Below are 26745 nucleotides of genomic sequence, written 5' to 3'. Positions count from 1 at the left end.
GTGAGTGGAATTATGCCATTTTATTAAAAAGCTCTTTGTTGTGGATTTCAGGATGAAGAAACGTGTCACCCAGTGGAGCTGAAGGTCTAGTTGATGTGTTTTTTTTATTGTGGTTGGACAACAACAGAGATAAACTCAGGTTGCAGACCGATGGACACTAAACTGGAGTTAGTTGGGTCTCCGCACAGTCCAGGTTAGTGTCAGTAACCCACTTTGGTTTCTTAGTTTGCCTTGTTATAAAGAATATTAAATAAATTCAGTCATTCATTATTTTAAATTCCAAGTTTATTTGCTAAGTTGGCAGTACATTAGCTTCTCTCTGTGGGGGTGCACATTTAGTTAACTTCTGTAAAGTCATACTTTAATTATTTTTGCTTGAGTTTGTTATCATTTCTTAAGGTAGCAGTGGGGGCAGGCTTCGGCTGCTGGAGGCACTTCTTGCTCAGTTGAGCAAAAGGATGCACCCCAGGAAGCAGCACATTAAAACAGAGAAAGTTGCCAACTGGACCGTACCAAGAGCCTGCTACCTCAAGGGGGAAATGGAATTTCGGTTTTAGGATCTTTGGTTCCTTAGCTATGTAATGTGAGTTATTTAACATAGCTGTTTTGGATAATATGTAATGAATTGCTGTAGATCTATTGTTAGATTTTGCTCTTTATGAGTTAATTGTGAATTATTGTCTTTCAGTGTCCCCCTTCTGTGTCTTCAATGGTCTTTTCGGCCATTATATCTGTTCCCCCATTCTGGTTGAAAACCACCTGTTTCCTCCTGCCGCCTTGCTTGATCCCCCCAGTCGGTTTTAGTGTCTGTGGAGAGTCTGTTAGAAAATAAAAAGAGTTAAAAGTCCTTTAAAGCCCCCCCCCCCCCCCCCCCTATTGGCCCTGTAGGAAGGAGTTCAGTGAAAGTTATAAGCAACCCCTGTTCACAATGACCTCTGATGTCAAATACATAAATGTTTTTTTGTTTTTAATATAAGGGCAGAAAGATGTGGGATTGAGGCTGTAATAATGTGCTAAAACATAATAATGCAATGAAATTATAGCCCCTGGGCGGAACCGTTTTCTCTTTGCCGACCCACCAATGGTGATGTTTGCATACACGGCAGCGGTCCCGCCCCCCTCTCCCACTTGAAACCCGAGTGACTTGGCTCCGTCAGCCAGTGAAGGGTTAACCTGGGAGTTTGCAGCAGTCGCTCCTCTCCGTCCACGGTGAAGCAGAAAACATCTGACTCGCTTTTCGAAGCTGTGCTTGACTTTAAACTCCCATTGCGCCGGAGTCGCTGGAAGCATCACAGGAACAGACGTCCGTGCAGCGGGATTTCAGGAGCTGACTCTCCGTTTCTCTGCGCGCCCTCTAACAGGTACGGGACTGTGCTGTTTACTGTACTTTCCATCCACGCGTTCACGAAGCCTCCGCTAAAGTGCTACAGGTAGTTGTTTGGAAGTATTAACAAGTGGGATCTTGTTGCATGCAGCTTTGAGTGGCGGTAGCGCATCACATTCACCGTTTTATCCCATCCATCACTCAATTCGTGGTCCCTTTTCTCTCTGAAGATGATGGAGGTTTTTATGGCTCTGTGAGTTTTATCGTCAGATTCTGGCTGCAAAATACCACTGTAAGCTGTTTAGCTTCCATCTCCTATCCACAAACATACAGGTTTCCCAGTAAGACTGTTTTCACTTGGTGTGAAATGTGTGTGCATGCCCTCTGTGCTCACTGTGGGCCTGTGGTATTTCACCATCTCCTTCACTTGCAGACTGAGTCATTCCCTGATTTCCTCCAGATGTGCGGTAGTTTACGTTTCCTGACGGTCCAGGATTGTGACATTTCTGCCCTTGCACTGCACTTATTCTGCTGACAAACACGAATTCACACTTGTGCTGTGTGCTGTGTCTACATGTTCTCCATGTTGTGACATGGGTGGTAAAAGCTACAGATAGTTTGTCTCAGTTTTCCAGAGGTACAGTAGTTGTGACTGGCTTTTAAGTGAGTTGTTAAAACGTAATCCTTTAACTCATCAGCTGACTTTTCACTTTTTATTAGCTTCTCCTTCAGCTAGTGCGACTGATACCACTGATACCGGATAAGCACAATCATGTGTCAGGCGCTTGTAAATGGAGCATCAACGTGTCTACACTTTGGGGCCGTTCCTACTTGTTTTTCTCAGCTGTAAAACAATTAGAACTTAACTTAACTGAGTTGCTTTCACAAATCAACTCACTCATTTGAGAATCTAATTTTGAATCGATAGAATCTCTGCACACTTGTGCCAGTCTCAGGGCAGATTCATACAGGGGTGGAATGCCCTCAATGCCCTAGAGGCTCTCATTTGTTATCTCATCCTGTATTGCTCTCATTTCCTTTATGGATCAAACAAATTACCAGCCTGATTGATTTAATCATAATAGCAACCCTGGACTGGGCTGTGCTTTGGAGATTCTTTCTCTTTTTTTAACATTCTGAATTTGCATAATCCCATTTGTACTGATGGACTTTCATCTTTAATTGAAGGGTTATGATCTCTTTTATAGATGGCTTGAAAACTGACATTGTTTGTAGGTGCTTAGCTTGGCATCACGAGATTTTTTTGCTCAGCTAGCGTAAGATTAACCTCAGGTAATTGCTCAACCTTTACCCACTTTGAACCTTTGTTCTGTCCTACAGCACTCACTGCCCCTTTGCACTGGTATTCTAACCAGCGTGGCCACTGGAACAGGTCTTAAAGGTATGAAGTGTATGTCATTCAGGCTAATCATGTCTGCCTTGTTTTTTCTGGCTGAATCCATGGGATTGTCATTGTTATTGTTTAGTTTATGAAGTGACTAACTGGATCCACATAAAAAGCACTTTGTTATGGTGGAGATGAAAAGTGAATCGCAGACGCTGTGGCATCCTTAATCCATTGCTATGTTTTTACATCATGTGACATTGCCTAGTGTTTCCTGCACAGTAAGTGCAGCAGTATTTGTGACTGGTGCCCAGCATGTAGCTAGATAAACTGGAAAATGATGGATTTGTTGATGTGCTGATGCACATGACCAGCAGGCTTTGTTGCTTCTGAGCATCAGTTAGCTTTGGGATATCAAAATGTGTTTTCTCTTTTTCCGCCTGTGCAGTATTATTGATAGAGGGTTATTTCTTACTAAATAAATAAGACATCCAGTAAAGGCCCTTTTTAGCGTTTACAGAGCTGAAGACCTGACACAGCATGTGTCCACATGAGGGCATGATGTTTTATGGGTCATATGTCTTATTGTGCCTCTCTGTCTCTAAAGTGTGTTTCTCTAGTTGTAAATGCTTTAACGTGGATTGTTAAAAGAGAATATTATGTTTATGATGTGCAAAACTATTCTATTCAGCAGCTGCTTACAAAACCTTTTTTAGAGTCACAATTGATTTTACATGTAGCCCCTCACAGTCCTGCCTATTTTTTCCCTCTCAGACACACTCACTGTCCAACTTCACTTTTTCTGCTCCAGGCTAATAACAGGGGAAGCATGTGTGGGTGTTAAGAGTCATCTGCCGGGTTGACCTCGCCGCCCCCCTGAGCTGCCGTCTGTTTTACCGCTGACTGTCCACTTGTCCAGTGAGGCTCACTCCACACCATGTCTGCAGAGGTGGGGAACAGCACACCCGTCCCTGCCGATCCCAGTGTCGCCTCCGCATCTACAACCTCGACCCCCAGTACTCCTCCTAACTCCCCTGCCACCGCCACATCCAAGGTCCCAGCGAAGAAAGAGAAGAAGAAATGTGAGTGACAGGAGAAGGCATGATCAAAGACATGCCTTAATTTGGATTAACTGTAATTTTTAAGATATCTTAATTAAAATTTGCCACAAACTTTAGTTTTCTTGAAAATGTTTGCAGGCCCTGATAAGACAGATGAATACCTGCAGAGCAGGTTTCAAGGAGATGGTGTGAGGTACAAGGCCAAACTAATTGGCATCGATGATGTCCCAGAGGCCCGGGGAGACAAGATGTGCCAGGACTCCATGATGAAGCTTAAGGTGCAGCATGAGACCTGAGACTTTGCCTCACGTTCTGTAGCTGTATCCACACTGCACAGGGCGCCAGTGTGCAGACATGTTACACATGTTAATGTATTGTTCATTTGTCTCATTCCAGGGTATGGCAGTAGCTGCTCGGTCCCAAGGCAAGCACAAACAGAGGATCTGGGTCAACATTTCCATATCTGGCATAAAAATCATTGATGAGAAATCAGGAGTGAGTAAAGCTGTCTCCTTCCATTACTGTCGGGTAACACTGTGGAGTTAGAAATGTTGTTTGCATTTGTGCTAATGCTTGGTTTTTGGCACTCAGGTGATTGAACATGAACATGTGGTGAATAAGATCTCCTTCATTGCGAGAGATGTAACAGATAACAGAGCGTTTGGGTATGTGTGTGGAGCAGAAGGCCAGCATCAGTTCTTTGCCATAAAGACGGCACAACAGGTAACAACTCACTCAGGGAAAAGCACAAGGTCACACATTCACACCCTGTCACTGCACAAATACAATTGTGCTGTCTTCCTGTCACCATTCAGGCCGAGCCACTGGTCGTTGATCTTAAAGATCTCTTCCAAGTCATCTTCAACATGAGGAAGAAAGAAACAGAGGGCTTACAGAAGGTGGCTGGATGGTTTTTTTTTTCTTTTCAAAAGTTGGCCAGTGAAAGAAAAGCATTTGGTGTGTGTCATTTGGGAGGGCTGACAGAGTACACACTGTGTGCACCTCTTTGAAAGTCTACACTGCCTCTCTGTGTTCCTTCAATGAATCACATCTGCAGACATTCCTTTAAAATGACACATGCCTCAGGAAATTAAGAAAATACGTATAACCACTAACAGTCTACCTCTGTTCACAGGATGAAAATGGCAGTGCAGTAGTTGAGGTAAACACTTGGAAGCACTTGTATTCTTCATGCTCACTCACTCACTCACTCACTCACTCATTTTTCCATTGTGTTTTCAGAATGGAAAAGATGCCTTGCTAAGTATGGATGGTGAAGTGAAAAGTGCCCAAGTAAGAGTTGGTGCTCTCTTGTGTTTGCTGAATGAAAATCCAATTTATAGTAGCTGGGGAAAAAAAAATACTCTGTTCCCTTTTTCTCTTTGACATGCAGCCAGTGGAGCAGCTTGACCTTTTTGGAGACATGTCGACCCCCCCAGACATCCAGGCTCCAAATGTAAGTGCGGTGTCATAGTATAAAATGTTCCCTTTATCTGGACCAAACTGGTCCAAGTGTCTGTATGCTGTGTTGTCGCTATAATAATGTTTTTGGCAACCAAAGAAAATATTTCAGCAAGTCCAATAGTAACACATGTGCTTCGTGGTGCAGTGTCAAGCTCAGTGTCATGTTTGTAAGATCTGAGAAAGTGTGTATGTGTGTGTGTACCTCTAATTTAAAATAATGAGACATTTGTGTTTGATTCTGATTTCCACAATATTTGCTCTTTTTTATGATTAAAAATAATCTTAAGGTTTGAGTTTTTCTTCATGTTTACCAATCTATTTGTTGTCTGAACTTTTTAAAGCTGCTACCGGTAAAATATCTGAAAAAGAGGTTGTCTTTGCTGACCCCTGGAGATTTTTAGTGGGAGTGTTTTACATTGCTCACGCTCACCAGGTTCATTTTCAGGTCATTTAACAAATGCTGACTTGAGCCTTTTTACTGCACATTGCTGTAATTCAACTTCAATTTCCAAGTTGTAACATGGGCACTGTGGCTTCCCATGAAATGTAATGACAGTATATAAAGGTAAATGCATTACAGGGAGCAGCTTCAAATTGTTGTCATTTTACACCATGTGATTAATTTTTCATTGTCAACACATGTGTTTGTCGCTTTCTGCCAAACTGATTCATTCTTGTGTTTTTTCTCTCCCACTGTTGCTCTCGTGCTAACCAGGACTCTAATGATATTCTCTTGCTGGACTTTTCCGCTGAAGTTGACAGCAATCAGAATTGCATAAAAGAAAACTTCTTTATAACTTCCTGTGCGCCCGACCATAGGGCATCTCCGCAGACACAGAGTCTTTTTTCCTCAACATTTGGTTACTTTCCAACCCCGGACAGTGACCCTTTCAGAGATGACCCTCTCTCTAAATCGCCCACTCAATCAGCACCCAGTAATTCACAGATCCTCCTCATCACCAATCATCTAAATAGTACTGCTGGCAGCACTAGTAAAGACATTAGTAACAGTAATTTGAATGGAGACTCTCAACATCTGTGTCAGCAAATAAATGAGTTGTCCAGCAAGACTGTGATTCTCGCTCTCAGTAACGGACAGTGGCCACTAGGGGGCAAAATAACTCAGGGCAGCACAATTACCATAATGGACGAGAACGATTCTGGACCAGTTCTCTCAACCAAAAACCCATTTTTTGACACCTCGCCAAAAACACTTTCTGTCACTAATGGCATAACTCATCACCCACAATCCCCAGTGAGTCATAGCAAGGATTCAGTTGTCATAAACCCCCCTCCGCAGAGCTCAAAGGTTGGACGAGGTCGAAGAAGTGCAAAGGTGACATTTAATAGCCAGGTGAATCACGGTAGTCTTGCATGCATGGTGCCTGAAAGTGGGGTTTGCTGTTTTTTTTTTTTTTTTTTTTTTTTGCACATTTCCGAAGGCGTAATTAGTTGCTTACATTTGCCTTAACGTGCATTTGGGTTATGCATTGGTGTCCTACAAGAAAACATGCAAGGCCTGTAATTTAGAGCTGTCGTTTGGATCCTTTCTCTTTTAGTGCATGCACTTGTGGTCATATACTTCTCTAACTAACTTGATTGAATGAAACTTTTACTGTGATGCTGAAAAGTTAACTGTGTGTCATCTTTGCTCATCGTCTGTGTTCTATTCACGCATTTGTGCTTGCAGTCATATAAAAATAAAAAATGGTAAAGCACGCTTTAGCATTATTTACAGCATACATAATAATATTAAATAATTCCTTGCTCTTGCTAAAAGTCGGTTTAATCTTAAGTTCTAAGTGGTGCATTATTTATGAGTTATCAGATATAAAATAACGTCATAGTGGTGCAACGTTGCTTCATATTTTTTGTTTCACTCTTGGTGATTAGTCCACAGCAAGTGACCTTTTTGGGGCAGAACTCTTTGCTGCTCCTGCTCCATCTGAAGGTTTGTCTGTTCCGGGTGGCCTTTTCAACAGTACCCCTGCTAACTCTGCCCAATCCTCCATAGCTGCTCTTGGTAATAAGAAGGAGACTTTATCTCTCATTTATCATCTCAAATGTTTTTCAGGCTTTACTTTTTAATACCTTTAAACTTGGATGTTTGTTTGTTTTTAATCTTATTCAGGGAATCTTCAGTTAGGTCCTCCATCTACCACCACTATCCCTGCTGCAAACATGTGGGGAGCCTCCCCTGCTGCATCCTCCATGTTCCCCATGCCAGGTGTGACAGCTCCAATCCCACAGCCCCACTTCCCACAGCCATCTGCCTTCGGTGCTCCACCCATGCCACCCACAGCCTGGGGCCACCAGATGCCCTCTCAGTTTGGTCCAACTCCTCTCTCCCAGCCTCATGCATGGGGACAACCACCAGCAGGGCCACTTGGTGCTCCAGGTTGGGGTCAGCCTGCAATAACCAACCCTTTCCACCCTGCCTCGTTCCCTGCAATGGGTGACCATCAAAATCCATCACGCCCGCCTCCTAGGCCGCCTGTTAAAGAGGACCCTCCAAAGGTAGAGAACAGTGCATTCACAGCTTTGGATCCCCTTGGAGAGAAAGAGAAGAAAACTGGAAAAGATATGTTCAAGGACTTCCAGCTTGCCAAGCCGCCTGCCATACCAGCGAGGAAAGGGGAGCTCGTGTCCAACTCCGCTCCCGCTCCCATTGCCAAAGAAGGCGGGGCATTTGATCAGTATTTTTCCAGTAAAGTGGGCCTGGCTCAGGATGTTGCAGATCATGATGACTTTGATATCAGTCAAATGTCTGCAGTTGTTAACGGTAAACCAGCTGCACAATGCTTGAAGACTGATTTTATAAGCTGACATAAATGTATGTGAGATTTGTCTAATTAAACAGTTGTAATGTGCCCGTTTAGATATTGCTCAACCCGCTCCAGGTGTAGCTGCAGCTCCAGCTTCAGCTTCAGCCTTAAACCTTGGCCTCCTCGATGTTGCCTTCTCTTCTGCCCCCAGTGCAAACACTGTAGCACCAGCCCCAGGACAAGGCCTCAACCAAGACATGTTTGACAAAGCATTTGGGGCCCCGACTTCCAGTCCATTTGGAGTGCCGGCTCTAGCTATGGTACATGAATTTACACATACTCATCTTGCCATCATATCACATTGCGATTGCAGTAATCATTTCACATTTTTGCCTTTTTTTTGTTTTTTTTTTTTGTTTACAGCAGCCTGCAACTGTTGGTCAAACCTCTGGTTCAACAGCTCCTTTTGGGGATCCCTTTGGAAATCCCTTTGCTTGATATGGCCATAAATTTTCCCTTAAGTAAGTACATGTCCATGTTTGTTAATTCCAGAAATAAATTAATCTATAAATAAAGAGAATTTATTTTCTGATTTATTTTGCTGTCACAGGTAAAATGGAGTAACCAAAGCAAATGGAGATCTTCACATCAATTAACGCCTCTGGGACAAGCTGCTACAACATGCGCGAGACAATCAAAATAATGCACTCTTCTAAGTGTTGTCCCTCATCCACCTTCTTTAACACCTACACCTCTGATGTTGTTTTTCTGTCAAATCGGTAGTTATTATATTTCTGAAGACAATTGATCTGAGAAGTCAAATGTTGTGTCATGATCTGCTGAAGAAGGGAATATGGAACATGAGAGAGTCCACAGAGGTTTGTGGCTGATACCGTGCGTGTTAAAGAAATAAAATAATTCAGTCAAAATGCTGCATGGTGTTAATGAGTCTGTTATTTTGCTTGGCCTGGATTAGTGAATCATCACTGTGAGGTCCATTGGTGGTTCAGTAGTGAAAAAGACATGCAAAGGCCTTGGATCTGGTGCCGTTTTCAAAACGGTTTCTAGAGATGTATGTTTAGTATGTTTTGCAGTGTTAATGACAATAACAGAAAAAAAGCCTACTGTATAGCTCTCTTATGTAATAACCTAAATAAATCCCAGTTTAAATTTACTTGGGAATACTACAGTACCATATCAGTAAAGTATCAGAAAATTAACAAAGATTCACAAAATGATAAGTGAGGTATGAAATAGACAGGGGATAAGTGATGAAAGACAAATCCCTGATTCACATACAGTGCATCCAGAAAGTATTCATTTTGCAAATTTATTTAAAAAATGAATGAACAAAAAGTCACATGTACATAAATGTTCACCGCCTTTGCTCAATACTTTGTTAAAGCATCTTTAGCACCAATTACAGCTTCAAGTGTTTTTGAGTATGATGCTACAAGCTTGGCAAACCTATTTTTGGGCTGTTTCTCCCGTTCTTCTTACCTCTCAAGCTCCATCAGGTTGGATGGAGAGCGTCGGTGCACAGGCATTTTCAGCCATTTTGAGATGTTCGGCTTCTAGTCTGGGCCACTCAAGGACATTCACACAGGTGAGCCGTGCCTGATTTCCTCCAGACATGACACTTCAGAGCAGAGAATTTTGTTTCTCATGGTCTAGGAGTCCTTCAGGCAGGCTGTCACGTCCCTTATACTATAGAGTGGTCTCTCGATCACTCAATTTGGCCGACTGGCCCACTCGAGGAAGAGTTCTGGTGGTTTCAAACTTCTTCCATTTATGCATGATGGAGGCCACTGTGCTCACTGGGACCTTCAATACTGCAGACATTTTTCAAAATTCTAGTGAAATATGTGAAAAACTTATAATGGCAAAGCAAAGTACTAGTATATGCACCATATGTTCAAAGTGCAGTACCTCACCTGTCAAAAGTGTAGTTGGTCAATAGAACAAACAAATCAAAAACATGCATGTTTGAGAGGAAGAACACAGAGAAATGAGAGAACAAAATTCACTGAGTGGCATTTTTACACTGACGTATATGCCAATAGCTGTGCAACAAGTCTTGCACTAAACTGTGCACTATTGCCTCATTCATATCCTCTACTACATTTCCCATAATGCCTTTCCCCTCGCGATAGCATCGCGTGAAGCAGAAAACATGGAGGACTATCGTGTGCATTGAGTCCGCTACTTGTCAACGTTACTCGTCGTCGACTGCCAGCTAGAAGCTCATTTCTCCCAGCAAATGGCACATTTGTGAGCACGTACATCGCGGTGAGTTTACTAAGAGACGCAGACGTAGTAAAAAAATGGTGACTGGAGCTGTCCCCGCGTCTCAGTGTTGGCAACAACAGGGCGGTCTGAGTAAAGAGGAGCCGAAAGTGTTGCCGTTCGAGTGCCAGGCTTTGTGCAACGTTCACAGCTTTACCTTCCAACGTGTTGTGTGCCAAATATGTCCTTCGCTAAACATTTTGCTTGCTGCTTTCGCCTTGTAAGCACCTGATGCTGTTTCATTGTGACCGTCTTGACGGCTACGGTTAACGGCTCCGCGACTGTTAGCTTCCCGGGCGTTACGATTGACTGAGAATTACTACGCAAAGCAGTTATTAATTATGTTAATAAGCGTTAGCGTTTTCACCGGCGGTACCGCCGCACTCACTAACTAGCCCACTCGCAGGTAGGTCGATCAAAGTATTACAATTGGATCCTGCTCCACTACTGCCATACATTTGCAATAGAAAGTGTGGGAAAGACGTGGTGAAGAAAAGTGTCAGGTGTGTCAGATGTTGAGGTTCTCTTTGGGGGGGACGAGGATGGACAGGATCAGGAATGAGGACATCAGAGGGACAGCTCATGTTAGAGGTTTCTGAAATAAAGTCAGAGAGGACAGACTGAGGTGGTTTGGACATGTTCAGAGGAGAGACTGTGAATATATCGGTAGAAGGATGCTGAGGTTGGCAGCAAGGCAGCAGAGGAAGACCAAAGAGGAGATTATGGATGTAGTGAGAAAGGACATAAGTTAATTGTTGCCAAGGAAGACGATGATTTGCTGTGGTGACCCCTGAAAAGCAACAGCTGAAAGGAAAAGAGAAGCCAGCTTTTGAAATATATGACCATCATGAGGTGATTAGCAGTTATGTTAGAATGCAGTCTGTAAGCGGAACAATGATAAGTGGTAACGAATGCAGACACACATTGCATTGATTTCGCAATATGTGACCATGTAAACTGTAGTTGCAGTATTTTTGCAGTACATCATTGTAAGGACATCCCTTTGTCTTTAAAGGCTTTGTGTTAGGAGCATTTCACATGGAAACTCTATTTCTACACGTGTGTTACTCCATTATTAAAGCAGTCAAATGTATTTACAGTGCATCCAGAAAGTATTAGAAACACTTAACCTTTTCCACATTTTGTTATGTTACATTCTTCTATCAAATTCATTATTTTCCTCTAAATTCTAAAAACAATACCCCATAATGACAACGTGAAAGAAGTTTCTTTGAAATCTTTGCTAATTTAAAGAAGGTCCCAGTGAGCACAGTGGCCTCCATCATCAAGTTTGAAGCCACCAGGACTCTGCCTAGCGCGAGCAGCCGGGCAAACCAAGCAGTTGAGATTGAAGGGCCTTAGACAGGGAGATGACCAAGAACCCGACGGAAACCACTCCTCGGTAGGAGGCACATGACTGCCCACCCGAAGAACTCTCAGACCATGAGAAACAAAATTCTCTGGTCTGATTTAGACTCTTTGGCCCGAATGTCAAGTGTCCTGTCTGGAGTAAACCAGGCACCACCTGACCATCATGCTGTGGGGATGTTTTTCAGAGGCAGGAACTGGGAGACTAGCCAGGATGGAGGGAAAGATAAATGCAGCAATGTACAGAGACATCCTTGATAAAAACCCGTTCCAGAGCACTCTGGACCTTAGACTGAGGTGACAGTTCATCTTTTAACAGGACAACAACCTTAAGCACACAGCCAAGATAACAAAGGACTGTCTACGGGAAAACTCTGAATGTCCTTGAGTGGCCCAGCCAGAGCCCAGATTTGAACGCGATTGAATGTTTCTGGAGAGATCTGAAAATGGCTGTGCACCGACGCTCCCCATCCAACCTGATGGAGCTTGAGAGGTAGTGCAAAGAAGAACGGGAGAAACAGCCCAAAAAGAGGTTTGCCAAGCTTGTGGCATCACTCTCAGAAAGACCTGAGGCTGTAATTGGTGCTAATTTGGTGCTGTGAATGCTTGTGTACATGTGACTTTTTTGGTTTTTAATTTTTAATTAGTTTGAAAAGATTTTAAACAAACTTCTTTAACGTTGTCATTAGGGGGTATTGTTTGAAGAACTTTGAGGAAAATAATGTATTTGATCCATTTTGAAATAAAGCTGTAAATTAACAAAATGTGGAAAAAGTTAAGCAATTCTAAAACTTTATGGATGCACTGTATTCAAGTCAATTAATCACGCCTCTACTTTTTTCTGTAACTTCATAATTCTGTTTACTTTACATTTACATTTAGTCATTTAGCAGACGTTTTTATCCAAAGTGAGGTACAAGGCAGCAAAAATCTAAGTCAAGGAGAAAACATCAAAGCAAAGTCCTATCAGAAAAGTGTTACGTTTATGAGATGCAAGTGCGAGAAAGAGCATAAAGGATTTTTTTTTAAGAGATAAAGATTTTTTTTTTTTTTAAGAGACTTTAGTATTTCTTTCTTTTTTGGCAATTTTTTTAAACAATTTTTGCAGGTTATACTCATGGAATACTAATGCAGTTTTGCTGTCCCGTGTGCTCTCAGGTCAAAATGTTTCGTCGATCGAGATTTAGTATTCGGCCCAATGTTAGCACAGCGGGGAGAACAGCAGCAACACCTCAGGAGGCCCCTTCTGCACATCAGGAGGCCACTGAGACTCCCAGAGACAACAGTGAGAGCAAAGGTGCTACTGCTGTAACAGATAACAACTCTACTGTGGCCCCAGTAGAACAAACGACAGGCTCAGGGTGAGTGACAAGCATAAAGGGCTTCTAAAATTTAAATAAGAACACACGAGTACTGTTTTATCATAATAACCATTCTTACTACTTTTTAGGAATGCCGGTGATCAAAATGGGGATGGTGGCAACCCCTTAGCTGCAGTCCAGAGAAGGAAGCGGTTTTCAGTTAAGCCTAAAGTGGCACCAGGCCGACCTGCTACCCTTGCTCGGAAGTCCCCTGTCAAGGCGAGCTCTGAAACCCCTGTTGAAGTCTCTGAGTCAGACGTGGACAAACCAGCAACATCTAGCCATATTAGTTGTACATCAGCTCCTCAGGGGCTCCAGTCTCCAAGGAGACGGAGGTGTTCTGAGGATAATAAGCAGTCTAAAATGCAACCCAAAGTCACACCCATCTCCTCTGACCGCTCCGCATCTTCTACTGTTCCTTCATCTGACGACTCGACACTGCAAACCAATCTGCTAGCTTACAGTGGCAAACATTTGGGAGGCACGTCAGGGAGTCAAATCAAAGAAATACCTCCAAGACCACCAGATAGAGTGCCCCCTATTATACCAGACAAAGAAGTCATTGAACTGTCAGAGAAAGCAAAGACTCTAGTATCATCCAAAAGTGGACTTTCACTGTCACCATCAGCGATGTCGTTGACTAGACTCCTGAATGATCCATCAGACCTACAGAGGCTGGCAAAGGCCCAAAAGCTCAGACAGCTACTCAAAGAAGAGAGGCATAAAGAAAAGGTGACCATAGACTATTCTGTGCATTATAAAGTTTAATATGTGATAATTATATACTGTTAATTATAACTTGACTGGTTAATGTAAAGAAGTGGTATTATTAAATGTGCAGAAACTCAAGAAGGCCAAGGCACGTCAAAAGGAATATACTTTAGATCCTGCCAAAATGACTATGAGGGACCTTATTCGTTATCTACCGATGTCTAACCCCATGACGTAAGTTTCCCTTCTGCAATTTTATCACACAATCAATTTAGGCCATCTGTGGATTATCCTGAATTTTATCTGTTACCTAATTTTATTTGACTGAATTTCTGTAGGTCCAGTTTGGAACACTCAACTCAGGAGAATGAAACTGTGGTCCCAGCTTCACCAGAAAGAGAAGAGTAAGATTGTCCCATAGTCATTTTACATGTATTTAAAATAACCGTTCTTGCATTAGTTTTATTGATGATGTATACATACTGAAAAATGAAATGATATACATATTATTATCCTTATTGTGGCTGTCCCTATTTATATCCATACTTCATTATTGCAAGAACAGTTTTTTTGTGTTTTCGTTGTTTACTTTAAAGTTTTCATTTGCATGCAACAATAAAACGTTAGTAGGTACAAGATGCGACAAATCAGTTGTGCTTCAAAGGTCTAAAACACAAAAGAATCTAAATGTACAGTTCATACATTGTTTGTGTTCCTCAACATTATTAGGTTGTTAGAAATTCTCTCTGATGGCAATATACTCAAAACATATAGGAAGGAAACCATGCAATATTGCGGAGTTTGCAATAAGTCTGTATCAACAGCCAGTGCTGGTGTCTTTTTATATCGATCTGTTACTTACTACATAATGTTTGCCATATGATCCTAGCAGGTCTCCAGAGAGAGCGCAAGTGCCTGAAGTCCTCCCTAAAATTGGAAATTCAAGGGAGGAAGAAAATGAGGAGGCAGAAGAAGACCAGGAAGACGCACTTATGGTTCCTCAGGTCAAAGTGGCAGAGGATGGCTCACTGATCATTGATGAAGAGAGGTCAGTGGACTTTTCATAGGTTATTCTTTAATATGTATCTGCTTTCCTGTGCCCAGTGATTGAAGATAAGATGTCGTACACTTTAGTTTTTCATTATCTTAAAACAAAGTGACTAACAATGTCTACAAACATATGTAAGACATTCTTCAGATATGTGCCTTTTCTTACCAACAGAAGCATTGCAACATTGTTTTATTTTTGTGATAATAGTGATGATGGCCCCAGTTATTTTGTTGTGTAATATATTTCCTATATTTCAGTTTGACAGTGGAAGTCCAGCGTGCCAAGGGCCCAAACCCAGCACAAGATCGAGACCCTATCTTTGAGCGCGGGTCCACTACAACTTACTCAAGCTTTAGGACATCAACCTGTCCGAAACCCTGGTCTAGTGAAGGTTGAACTGTTATTATTAATACATGTATAGACACCTGAAGTGTAATTTATATAGTATTTATGTCACATATTTTGCCTTTGTTATATTTTTTGTTTGTTTGTTTTTAATTTGGTGGTTTTCAGAAACAGACATGTTCTTCTTGGCTATCAGTATGGTGGGGACAGACTTTTCCATGATTTGTCAACTGTTCCCACACAGAGCTCGATCAGAGATAAAGGTCAGTGATGACTTCACATACACTCAGTTGGCACTTTATTAGGTTCTTGTTTATATTGATATATTCATGTACATTTTTAGAGCAAATTCAAAAGAGAAGAGCGAGTTAATTCCTGGAGAGTTGACAAAGCTTTCAGTGAGTATTCAGTAAATTAAATATAATATTACATATTGTGTTGTTAAATATTAAATTAATAATTTCCTTTGTACATTTTCATGTAACATTAACACTGTAACATTAATAAGCTGTAACATTATTTGTTTTGTAGGAGAGAGGCGCAGGCTGGACATAGAATATTTTTCTAAGCTGCTGGAAAAGATTATGGAATTTCAGAAAAGCAAGAAGAAACTCAAGTCACTTGCTGAGAAGAACTTCCCCAACAAGCAGAAGAAGAAAAAGACAAAGGGTAACTATCTTGTTTAACAATAAGGGAGTTTTCTTTTATTTTATTCATAACTTTATGTCTTTCTTGGATATTGTTTTCCTTTGTCTCGATTCAGCAATTCAGTGTTCTCGTTCCCTTCACAGGCAGAAAAACTGCAAGGAAACTGAGTTGTGTGGAGGAGGAAGAGGAGGAAGATGAGGAAGATGAAAATGAAGTTCCTGACCTGGATGAGGAGGAGGGAGAAAAAGAGAATGAACACCTCTGTAACGAAGGGGGAACCAGCGCTTCCAAACCTCAGAGACAAGGAAAAAGAAAGATTAAACAGGATCCTTCAAATGAGGAGCCAAATAATAAGAAAATGAGTGAAAAGAGCAGTGACCAAGGTACAGAAGTATTCAGTTAATCCGTGAAAATGTTCTTACCTCTTACAGAGGATTAAAAGATGTAACTGTGTGTAAAAACACTGCAGTGTAGAGTGCACATGAACTTCATGTTTTCCCAGTCTCTGCACGCGTTCTCGGCCCCTGCTGATTTAAGCTTGCAACCTAATTTTGCTTTGCTTTTCTATGTTAAGGTGAGGCCAGCATACCTGAGGACAGTGATGCAGCACCACAGGACCCCACAAATTCAGACGTGTAATGAAACTTAGAACATTTTAGGCATTTTTAAAAAGTTTAATATTTTTATTTGGAATTAAAATTTTGTTTTTCTGTCCTGTTTCAGGTTTGAAAAGACTGAGAATACTACTGCAACTAAGGACACTGCAGTCAAGCCAGCTACACTCTCACGTGGGAAAGCACCAAAACCACTACTACCTTTGGGCCGAAAGTGGGGTAAAAAGGCTCCATCACCCCCTACAACGGCCAAAGACCCTGTGAGTGATGGTGCATCTAAAGAGCAGGTTATTCTTTTAGTTTTATTTTTAATCATCAGATGTAAATACATGTTGTTACTTTCTCTTACTAAAAGTTAGGTTGATCTTTTAGGAAAGTAAAGATGGATCCACTTTAAAGGAAGGCAGTAAGAGGATTTCAGACAATGATGAGATTTCCTCTGAAGAAGAGGAAGCTGTTCTTCACGCTCCAAGACCTACTAGGTCCAGTATTATACATATCATGTTGCCATTGACTCCGGTTCTGACATTGTATTAAAATAACATTCCATTTTTTAAAGAAATTCTTCTTCATCCCTGTGGGATTTATGTTTTGTAGGTATGGCAGAGTCCCTAAACCCACCAAGCTCTTGACTTGCTCTTCTAAAGAGGAAACAAAATGCTCTGAATCTGATGACCCGCCTACCTCACCAAATAGGAACCCTGCATCTGCTGCCAAGCCTAAACCCAAATGTAAAGCCAAGAGGGGAAGACCATCAAATCCACAATCTGACCAAGAGTCCAAAAAGCCCAGACTAATAACCCTCAGGGCTTCTCAGTCAGATTTCAGTGATGAGGAAAATGAAGAGGAGTGGGGGATCATGGAGGAGCAGGACCCTGCATGTAGCTTAAGTAACGATGGCTCTCCTCCTGCATTTGTGCCTGCCAGCCTGCGCTCACCACATCCTATAATTTCAGTGGTGGAAGAGACTATGGAGGAGGTATGAGAAAGAGTTTCCCATCTAGTCCTGCATAGATACAAGCCATCCATTAATTTTATTTTTACATAATTTGTATAACAAACGTTTATTTTATTTTGCTTTTTTGCATGACGTTTTTTTTCTCCTTGCATGCCTGAACATCCCATAATTCAAACCCTCCAATCTGACTCCCCTCATTCTACACGTAGCTTGATATCTTGGAAAACATGCCTGATGTCTTGAGCATCTCCCAAGATGCACTGAGCCCTGATGCCTCTTGTGAGCAGGCACAAAATGAGATGGGCACAGCAGAACCGTGTGAACATCAGTTGGATCTGTTGGTTGTAAGTGTACTATGCCTAAAATAAATCAAAGTGAAATTAAACCAAACTGTGATTTCACTATAAAGTAGTATCAGTGCGTTATTAATCGGATAATTTGAGAGCTGGCTAGTCTAATCTAAAAAATCAGCCTTCATTTGCTGGCAAAGTTATTTTTGTATCCTAGCATTTCACTTTATTTTGAGTATTTTTGTTTATGATGACTTTAGTATATCATGTCTTACTGTCATTTCTAGAGAGGTTTAGTTTTTGCATGCATGCAGTATTAGTATTTCATTTTTGCTGAGATGTTTTTTTGCGTCCAGATCTAACCATAATAATAATTGCAATAACAATAATGCCAAAGAAGTGTAATTGGGGTAATTTTCATTTTCATTTCATCCTTTCACAACTACGTCTGGCTTCTATAGGACTCTTTTTTTATGACTTAAAATATGTATTTTGCCTTGCAGGATGTTATAGATTTCCTTTCTTCAGAACACACAGAAGGTACATTGAACATATATTCTTGGTAGCTTCCGTTGAATTAAAACATACAGTGCATATCTATGTTGTATGCATTTTTGGTTATATTTTTTTTTTCTTGTTTCAGTATCTGAGGATGAAAGCTACAATGAGGCTGCTCAAACCCTGTTGACCATTAGCAACCTGACACCCCTCTCTCACCTAACGCAGAATCAAATGGCCTCACAAGATCATCAAACAGGTTAGAGACTTGGCAGCTACAACATGACTCATATTGGAGTTGAATTTTCTTGGTATAAATTCAACTACAATAATTTTGAAATTTAAATTTTGTTTAATTGCAGAGACAATATCAAACATAGAAACAAGCCAATACCTAGAAGGCGAGATTCCATCAAACCCTGCTGCACGTAAACAAAGTGCTGCTCCTTGTACGTCAGAGGTTGTTTCGACTGTGGATGTACAAAACTGCACAGTGAACAATGGCAACGTGGCTGTTGTTAAAACCAAGATTTCTAATGAGCAGAGGTCTGGTTTTGATATGAACCATAACCTTCAATTGCAGTCAGGTCCAGAAAGTTCAAAGAAAATGTCTCCACAAACCGGTAGAAGCAATGCATCGGCGGTGAAACCTAAACCTGAACTTGGCCAACCCTCAATGACTACACAGCCCAAATCCCAACCACAGACATCCACTGTCACCGAATTTGTTCCAAATGAAGGATCCTCTGAGATACCAGAATCTACTCCAGCATCAGTAAAAGATGACATTTTCTGTGGTAAAGACGGTCAAACAGAAGAGCCCTCTGGCAGTCAGGACACATCTCTCATTAATATAGAATCAGGTGTTCTAAAATATCAAAATGTCTCAGGAAACCAAAGCCAGAGCTTTTCTGATTCCAATTTTGTACCCAGTTTAGAACAAGCCAAGTCGTTGCCTGCCTGCAAAGATGGAAAATACATATATCACACTGAAAAAATGGAGAGTGGCTCTACCAAACCAGTAACATCTGACATATCAGCCACAGCACCACAAGCTGAGCATGGATCACATGCAGATTCTGTTCTTGTTCAAGAAGACAGTCAGAATTCTGCTGCTGTAGATTTATCGGTCAGTAAAGAACCAGTCAGTGACGTTGCATCTGCTTGTCAGTCTAAAAGGACTCGACTACAAAAAGTCAAACCCAAGCCAAACCTACTACAGATATCTAGAACTGCTCAGCCCAAGTCTCATATCACAAAAAATACTACAGACACAGAATCCAGTACAACTCAAATCCCTGAATCGAATAAAAGAACGATAGCAGTGGTTGAACCAAAACAAGCTTGTTTCACCTCTCCTGTAAAAACAAATCCTCCTGCTCCAGATTGTTTGCCATCGTTGGGTTTAGACTTTACTGTAAAAAAGAATACAGATGTTGGACTTTTTGGTCAAGAAGATTCAGGTGCAGCAACGTCTGGTCAAAGTGCCATAGAAAACCTGAACTTATCTGAAGACCAGCTTAAATCCAGTAGAGAGCAGGCTAGAACACAGACAGACTCTAAATCTGAGTCTACAGATGAAAAAACGATGTCTGAGGTAATCGTGAGTGGCTCTAATCCAGCAACACCTGAAAGATCAGTCCCAGAACCACAAGTTGAGCAGTGGTCAAGTACAGATTCTGCCCCAGTCAAAGAGAACAGTAGCCTTTCTGCTAGTTTTGTTACACATGTAGAAGATTTACCTGTCAGTCTACAAGCAGAGAGCAAAGCTGCAGATGCTTGCCAACCAAGAAGGAGTCGATTACCAAAAGTCAAAACCAAACCAAACTTGCCACAGGCATCCAGAACTGCTCGGTGTAAGCCTCAAATTAACAAAGATTCTATAAATAAAGACTCCAGCCCAGCTCCAATCCCCAAATTTACCCCTCCTGAAAAAACAACACGCAGCACGGTACCCACTTCATGTTTAAAACCACCATTCTATTTAGGCTCTTCTCTTACACAAACAGAAGAATCCTCTACAACTGAGGGAAAAACTACTGATGTTTTTGGTCAGGAAGACTCAGGTGCGACCTCATCAGGTCAGAGGGCTTCAGAAAGCCAGAAATTATTTACAGTCCAGTTTCAACCCAGTAAGCAACAGACCAGGGGAGTCACAACATCAGAATCCATAGAGTGCAGTACCATGAATCCAGTTTCAGCAGACTCAGCTGTAACAGAATCAGTAGTTGGACAAGGGTCAAACAAAGAATCGGGCCCAGCTAAAGAAGACGGGGACCATTCGGTAGCACATGTCAGACCTGTAGTAGAGTTAGCTGACAGTCAGACAATAGAAGATGAAGCTGCATCAACTTGCCAGTCTAAGATAAGTAGCCTACAGAAAGTCAAACCCAAACCAAACCTACCACAGACAACAAGAAAAACTTTGCCAGAACTGCAAAGCACAGAAGACCCAATGATGCAGAAACCGTCCAGCTCAGCTTCACACTCTGAATTCAGTGACCACCCAACTGCAGAGGTAGAAGCACAGCCAACTTGCTCTACCAGCTTAGCCGAAACTTCTTCAGTGTCGTTACTGTCACTGGAATTGGTCACTCATGATGAGGAATTATCTTCAACTGAGGGACAAAAGACTGATGTTGAAGTCGGAATACACTCAAGCTCCGAGAGCTCAGAAACAAATGTACCTCAAAGACGCAGACGCTTTCCAAAGGTCAAGCCTAAGCCTAATCTTACTTCTTCTATCAGAACAACACGGTCAAATTTGCAGCCAAAGGATATTAAACTAGAAAAACCTCAAATAAACAAGCCAGTGGATATAAACAGTGCACGAGCAGAACTGGAACCCGAAAAACATGACATGAGATCAATAAATTGTCCATTAAAGACACAACTGCTAACCTCATCAGCATTTCCAGAAATGTCTCTGGAAAGCACAAATGACATGGGTGCATCCTCTGATATGATTGCAACATCTGGGATTGACAATCAATCTATGCTGACGGACTCAGTTCCTGAAATTAAAAATGGTGAAAATTTCACAGAAGAGAAAACATTGTGTAACGACAAAGTGGAAGGTGAACCTGCTTTAAAAGGTGACTGCAAGCTGGACATGCCAACTAGGGTTACAGAGCGAAATACCCAACCAACGGATCATCCAACTGCGATTTCAAATGTCCATTCTTCAGAAGTTGTGTTGACTAGTAAAGCAGACCCAACAGAGAGCAGCCATCCATCATGTCCAGTGAGTTACTCAGAGGGACAGAGCCAAGATGTAGCTCAACAATGTTCTGAAATTAGTAAAAATAATCAAACATCCAACGACAATTCTCCATCTGCCAATAGGTAAGTCGTGAGTCTTTTCCCTGGTTCTTGTCAACATTTAAATACCTTCAAAAGGCAACTGACATAGTAAATACAGTGCCTTGCAAAAGTATTTATACCCTTTTCCCATTTTCAACACGTTTTAACCACAAAGGTAAATCTGTTTTATTAGGATTGTATGTGATAAACCAACACATAGTGGTACATAATTAGGAAGTGAAAGGAAAATGATGATTGGTTTTCAAATAGTTTTACAAATAATTATCTAAAAATGTAGAAAAGGTAGACATTTTTCTTGTTTACTGCCTTTGTTTTAAATGAACTGTAAGTAGAAATTTTGCCCGTAACATTGTTTTCCTTCCTCAACAAAGAACTGATGAATCACAGTCTGAGTCAACTGACTCCTCCTCATCTTTAAGAAAAGCTTCTTCAACCCGTAGAGGTAGGCTAAAACCTAGACCTAAGCTGGGCCGCAGCACTCAGCCTCCACGACGCCAACAAGTCCAGAGCACATCACAAGTAGAAGCAGGTTTGCTACTTTACAATGAACGTTCCCTTATCCCTGATAAGTATATAAGTATATATTTAAGGAATTTAGCCCCGCAGTACTTTTGTTGCTGACAAATGTGTCTTGTTTTCCAGAGTCTTGCTCACACATTGTGGATACTTCTGTTTCTCAACCTGAGTCTGAACTCAGACCTGAAGTTCAGGAGCCAGTAGAGGGAGCTGTAATACAACATATTGGCCAAGACTCCCCTTTAGAAGATTCTGGGTCTTCTCTTAGTTGTTTAACTAAAATAACATCTATCCAGGTAAGATAAATATTCTGCTTAGAAAGTGGCATAACTGGTTTAACTGAGGCACATTAAATGTGTGATTGCAGTGTCCTTTTTTTAGTCCTTAACCCATTTTGGTCTTACTGTGTCGTACAGATTAATTTAGAAAGGCAAACAAAAAGTTCTGTACTTTTGAATGCATTCTAATTCATGCCAAGGTGGTGAGGGATCATGAGCAGTTTTGGCACCTAAGAGGATAGTGAATTGACTGAGTCTTTGTGGAAGGGTTTTAAACCCGCGTTCATCGTCCTGTTTGTTACATAAGGAAAGGAACATACTTACATACATACATACATATTTGACATCAGGCTACTATAGTTGATGCAGTAGTGAATGGTGATAGAGATTCAGGGAACCTCAAAAGTCAGAGGATTCTCTAATTACACGGCTATAGATGAACCTGTCCATCTAGGAATTAGTGATCTTGTGATCTCAGTTAGAATAATTCAATCAATCCCCCATGAATTCTGTGTGGTCTCACATTATTAAAAACATGCATTTCAATTTTTTCTTTAAAAGCTGTTGCAAAATCAGACGGGTAACAGCAATCACAAAAGGTTAAGTGCAATTGTTGAGGGACTGATTAACTTACCTTAAAGGAGACTTTCCACAGAGAGCAATTTGTTAGTCTAAAGTAATGTAATCCCCATACGTCATACCGGCTTTGCAACATGGATTTCTGGAAATTTACTGGATCAAAGATCTAAATTGTTAGATAATGGATGGATACGTGGTTAAAAAGATTGAATTTAATTGATTTCTGCTGAAAATCAAACAACACATTTGGAAGTGGATGAGTTGTGTTAATGAAGGGGCCTTGACAAAAGAGAAGACTGGGAACGCTCCTGTATAGTGGCAACAGCACACTCCCGACAGCTCATTACACTAAGTTAACACAGCTTTGAACAAGTGTAATACGAGCTGCTCATAATGTCTAATGAGTCATCCTTAAATTCTTTTAATCCTAGAGTACATCAACATCCAGTCAAGAAGGTACCCAGAATCATCCAGGTCTCAGCATATTTCCAGGCTGTAAGTTAATCATAGATCACATTTCACTCGAATCAACTGATATTTTATACTTCCAACTGAATAGATGCAACGGCTTTGACTAAAAACAATCATTTTTTCGCTCAGTGCTGTCACAGCAGGTGCCTTCAGATCCAGATGAACCATTTTTCATTCTTTCTCTGACTGAGATCCCAGTGTGCTCATCAGGGGAGGTGGTCGACAGGGCAGTTGAGCCCCTCTCTTATCTTCCTCTAACAGATGCATCAATACAGCAACAGAGGTTTGTGTTGCATTTATCAGCTAGTCATCCAGGCAGGCAAGTAGCCCATTCTGTTTGGTGCTTGATGCTTCAACTTTCTTCCCTCCACAGATGTGTTCCTGGAGAGAGTTTAGCAGCTGCAGAAGATGGGTCTCGATCTGAGGTCCCTGTGCCGAGGTCCACAGAAGAGAGTGTTGAGATGAGCCTCATCAATGTAAATGATATTGAGTTGGACCTAACTACACATATGGTAAGTGAAGTTCATAAGGAACCATTTGTTATCTGCATTGTGACATAATGTCAGTTTATCATACTTTTTTTTTTTTTCTTTTCATCCACAACAGGGTTCGATTGTGAAGAATCCAGTGGATGCACATGGTTGGTCACTTGCATCCTTTTTGTTTTTAAAAAAAAAATAATGATTGATATTGTATTGTAATATGTATTAATGTTGTCTTTTTCTGTTAATGGAACAGAGGGTACCACAGTTCAATCAGCTACATTTTCAGAGAATGTAGACAATAATGAAGTTGAAAGTACCACAGCAAAGCAAAAACTAACAGGCACTCGAGGAAGAGGTATTTAAAAGATCCATACTCATTGCATGTTTTCTCAGCAAATTGGGCACATCTTTTTCCATCATTTACCTTTTTGTCTGTGAACCAGCCAAATTGCAGGTTAAGTCCAGAGGTGCAAGACAGACAAAAGGCAGCAAGACCCTCACTAGAAATACCATCCAGGACCTCCATCATCATCATGGGCCTTCTGTGCAGCCAGAGGTCTCTGATGCAAGCGATGAGGTTGTCACTGAACCACAGAAAGGAAGTGGTGATCAAGCAGAGATCAAAGAGGAGACTCAGACACATAAAAGGGACAGCTGCTCAGCGGCACCAACTCGGATGAGCAGCAGTCGTAGTAGGTGAGAAAAAACAAAGGAAAATCATTTTTAACAGTGAATCATGTTAATTACCCATTGTTAAAACCAAAGTCTTCAGCCATGCTACCAGCTGTATGAGGCTGTACCTAAAGTTACAGTGTGCCATTTAAGCTAGTGCTAATGTGAGACTTAGAATCAGTCCTCCCTGCTCAGTCCAGCTATCTCTCTCCCTGCCCTGAAACTGTTTTGCTTTGATACCCCGCTACGTTCCCCACAACCCTACAGGTAATTGTAGTTATCCCAAAAAAATAAAAATAAAAATAAAAAAGCTACGGAACTGATTGAACAGAAGTGCAAGCGTCATGCAAATGCTTTTAGTAGTGATTATCTGGGCACTGCTGCCAGTACTGTCACAGGAAGTATGTGGAAAAAAATGTTGCACACTGTAACTTTAAATGGAAATGTATGTTAAAATGATGATCAGCAATTTAGCACGCTGACACTTGCTGAATAAAATCTTAATAACTTTGCAGAAATATTTGAAATGTTCATTTTATAATTCCTGACAGAAATCCCAAAGACTTCCTGCCTGAAAACAACAGCACTGCAGCTTCAAGCGATCATGCACGTGGCAAAGCAGTTTCCAAGAGCTCACGTGCAGCAGGAGAACCATCTAGCACAACATTGCGTGACGTCCCTGGAACACCAAGTCGGACACAAACGCCACATGCCACTCACTCTGAATTGTCTACCATGTCCCCAACACAAACTGAAGTGGAAGTTAGACAGACGCCAATGCCTAGCACTTCTCAGTGTACAGCTGAGGTAAGAGGTGAACAGGGAGTGTTCTAAATACAGATGAATTTGTTATCAACCGATGTGAAGTCGATTAAAACTGATTATTTTTTCTTCTGTTTTAGGTTTCAGCTTTCCAACAAAGTGACGACTCTATAGAGGAGCCCACCAGTATATCTCAGTACTTCTTAAGTGATATTTTTACAGATGTAGAAGAGGGATAAAAGCCATAGAGAGGTAGAGTGAGGGAAGAAACCTGCGCATGGCTTGGCTTTTTAAAGTTTTAGTTGTGTTCATGAATCGGTTAAAGATGAATTAATAACTAAAAGTTTTTTGGTTTTTTTTGTTTAGGTTTGTAACAGGTTTGCCCGTTATAATGACCTAAAGCTAACAAATGCATTCTGACTATTAGCAGCACTTTGTATATGTACAGTAGTTTGAGTTTACCATAATGCTTTTTTTTAAAAGTCCATTGGTCATTATCAATAAATTGACTGAAAGTGGCAGCTTTCTTCCCAATGGTTAATTATTGGGAATTATTTATTCGTTTGTTTATTAACTAGCTGTGATAATGTAAATATTGTACACTATACACACATCTTGTGTTGCATTTTAACACAGACCTCTCAGTGACCTAAGGAGGAAAAATGTAATGTGACTAGATCCTCTACATTTTATAGTACATTAAAATTCATTACCTTTTTAATGTCTGTTCTATGCAGTTCTTTGGCAATATTTCATAATCAGTTCTAATCTTGTTTAACTTTTAGTTATTAGAGTGAGCTTGTGACAGGTTGCCAGTACTGTCCACAGCCTGGCAGGATCTCTACATGAAAAAGCAGTGTGTCCCCTCCCTCATCTACACCCATGTGGATGCCCCTTGCTGCTCAGTGGCCACCAGGTCAGACTGGTTATAATGGGCAGCTTGCAGGTGTGTAACTGTGTGAATGTGATCAGGGCAATGAAAGAAAGGAGGGTTCTCAGTCAATTAGTCAATAGTTTAGTGAAATGAAATGCAGCAGATATTTTGAGATTTGTCCCTTACAGGGATTGTCAAACATTGGTTAAGACATGATGTTGTACTATTGAAGGTCTGTTGTACAGATGTGCAGAATTGTAATTTTGTGGAAACTTAAAAACAAAAACATGTTAGGTCCTTAAATATTTCATTTACTGAAAACATGGACTTATGTGAATAAAAAAGTATTCTTCCATCACTATTTGAGTCAGTGTTCAGTAATATGACATAAAGTACTAACAGTAGTATAAATATTGTGCCAGTAAGGCATAAAACTGATCACACCAAGCCATTGAGAATTTTATGCAATTTTGCATCCAAGCACCCTCTGATGTCCTCATTCCTGATCCTGTCCATCCTCGTCACTCTCAAAGAGAACCTCAACATCTCAAGCTCTGCTACCTCCAGCTCTGTCTCCTGTCTTTTCTGCAGTGCCACTGTCTCTAAGCCGAACAACATCTCTGGTCTCACCACCGTCTTGAACACCTTTCCTTTCATTCTCGCTGATTCTCTTTTATCACACAACACACCTGACA

General features: G+C 41.1%; 2 protein-coding genes across 10 annotated transcripts; both read left to right on the top strand.

The window, feature by feature from the left end:
• Positions 1-1147: 1147 nt before the first annotated feature.
• On the top strand, positions 1148-8893 carry dab2 (DAB adaptor protein 2). 6 transcript variants are annotated; one of them, XM_067483937.1, is made up of 16 exons: positions 1149-1361; positions 2666-2726; positions 3481-3751; positions 3869-4008; positions 4127-4225; positions 4322-4453; positions 4546-4629; positions 4866-4892; positions 4973-5023; positions 5124-5186; positions 5910-6548; positions 7088-7217; positions 7326-7976; positions 8074-8279; positions 8383-8480; positions 8570-8893. In XM_067483937.1, the coding sequence occupies exons 3-15, from the start codon at positions 3607-3609 to the stop codon at positions 8455-8457; spliced, it is 2442 nt and encodes an 813-aa protein (XP_067340038.1). In that variant the 5' UTR covers positions 1149-1361; positions 2666-2726; positions 3481-3606; the 3' UTR covers positions 8458-8480; positions 8570-8893. The 6 variants fall into 6 exon arrangements, with proteins under 6 accessions (XP_067340041.1, XP_067340039.1, XP_067340038.1 ...); XM_067483940.1 differs by lacking the exon at positions 2666-2726 and having other exon boundaries at positions 1148-1361; positions 5910-6530; positions 8386-8480; XM_067483938.1 differs by lacking the exon at positions 2666-2726 and having other exon boundaries at positions 1148-1361; positions 8386-8480.
• A 1200-nt stretch (positions 8894-10093) lies between these two features.
• On the top strand, positions 10094-26409 carry zgc:162472 (uncharacterized protein LOC553495 homolog). Of its 4 annotated transcripts, none has more exons than XM_067483886.1 (29): positions 10094-10248; positions 12772-12974; positions 13064-13706; positions 13816-13919; positions 14024-14089; positions 14578-14733; positions 14994-15127; positions 15250-15344; positions 15425-15479; positions 15613-15750; positions 15873-16112; positions 16304-16364; positions 16453-16630; positions 16716-16825; positions 16941-17322; positions 17511-17645; positions 18095-18131; positions 18235-18348; positions 18452-21434; positions 21785-21942; positions 22056-22225; positions 23218-23281; positions 23387-23540; positions 23631-23769; positions 23864-23897; positions 23996-24097; positions 24186-24438; positions 24966-25221; positions 25317-26409. In XM_067483886.1, the coding sequence occupies exons 2-29, from the start codon at positions 12778-12780 to the stop codon at positions 25413-25415; spliced, it is 7257 nt and encodes a 2418-aa protein (XP_067339987.1). In that variant the 5' UTR covers positions 10094-10248; positions 12772-12777; the 3' UTR covers positions 25416-26409. The 4 variants fall into 4 exon arrangements, with proteins under 4 accessions (XP_067339987.1, XP_067339988.1, XP_067339986.1 ...); XM_067483887.1 differs by having other exon boundaries at positions 14575-14733; positions 16453-16603; XM_067483885.1 differs by having other exon boundaries at positions 14575-14733.
• Positions 26410-26745: the final 336 nt, after the last annotated feature.

Source organism: Channa argus, chromosome 18, assembly GCF_033026475.1.
Source record: "Channa argus isolate prfri chromosome 18, Channa argus male v1.0, whole genome shotgun sequence".
Taxonomy (NCBI): Eukaryota; Metazoa; Chordata; class Actinopteri; order Anabantiformes; family Channidae; genus Channa; species Channa argus.
Note: the sequence above shows the minus strand (reverse complement) of the source record. Positions and strands in the feature narration are given on the sequence as shown.

Coding starts and splice junctions, on each gene's coding strand:
- dab2 (XM_067483936.1), top strand. CDS start 3,607: ATGTCTGCAGAGGTGGGGAACAGCACACCCGTCCCTGCCGATCCCAGT. Junction 4,630..4,865: donor AAACAGAGGGCTTACAGAAG/GTGGCTGGATGG, acceptor CTCTGTTCACAG/GATGAAAATGGCAGTGCAGT. Junction 8,280..8,382: donor GAGTGCCGGCTCTAGCTATG/GTACATGAATTT, acceptor TTTTGTTTACAG/CAGCCTGCAACTGTTGGTCA.
- zgc:162472 (XM_067483885.1), top strand. CDS start 12,778: ATGTTTCGTCGATCGAGATTTAGTATTCGGCCCAATGTTAGCACAGCG. Junction 17,323..17,510: donor TGGAAGAGACTATGGAGGAG/GTATGAGAAAGA, acceptor TTCTACACGTAG/CTTGATATCTTGGAAAACAT. Junction 24,439..24,965: donor ATGAGCAGCAGTCGTAGTAG/GTGAGAAAAAAC, acceptor AATTCCTGACAG/AAATCCCAAAGACTTCCTGC.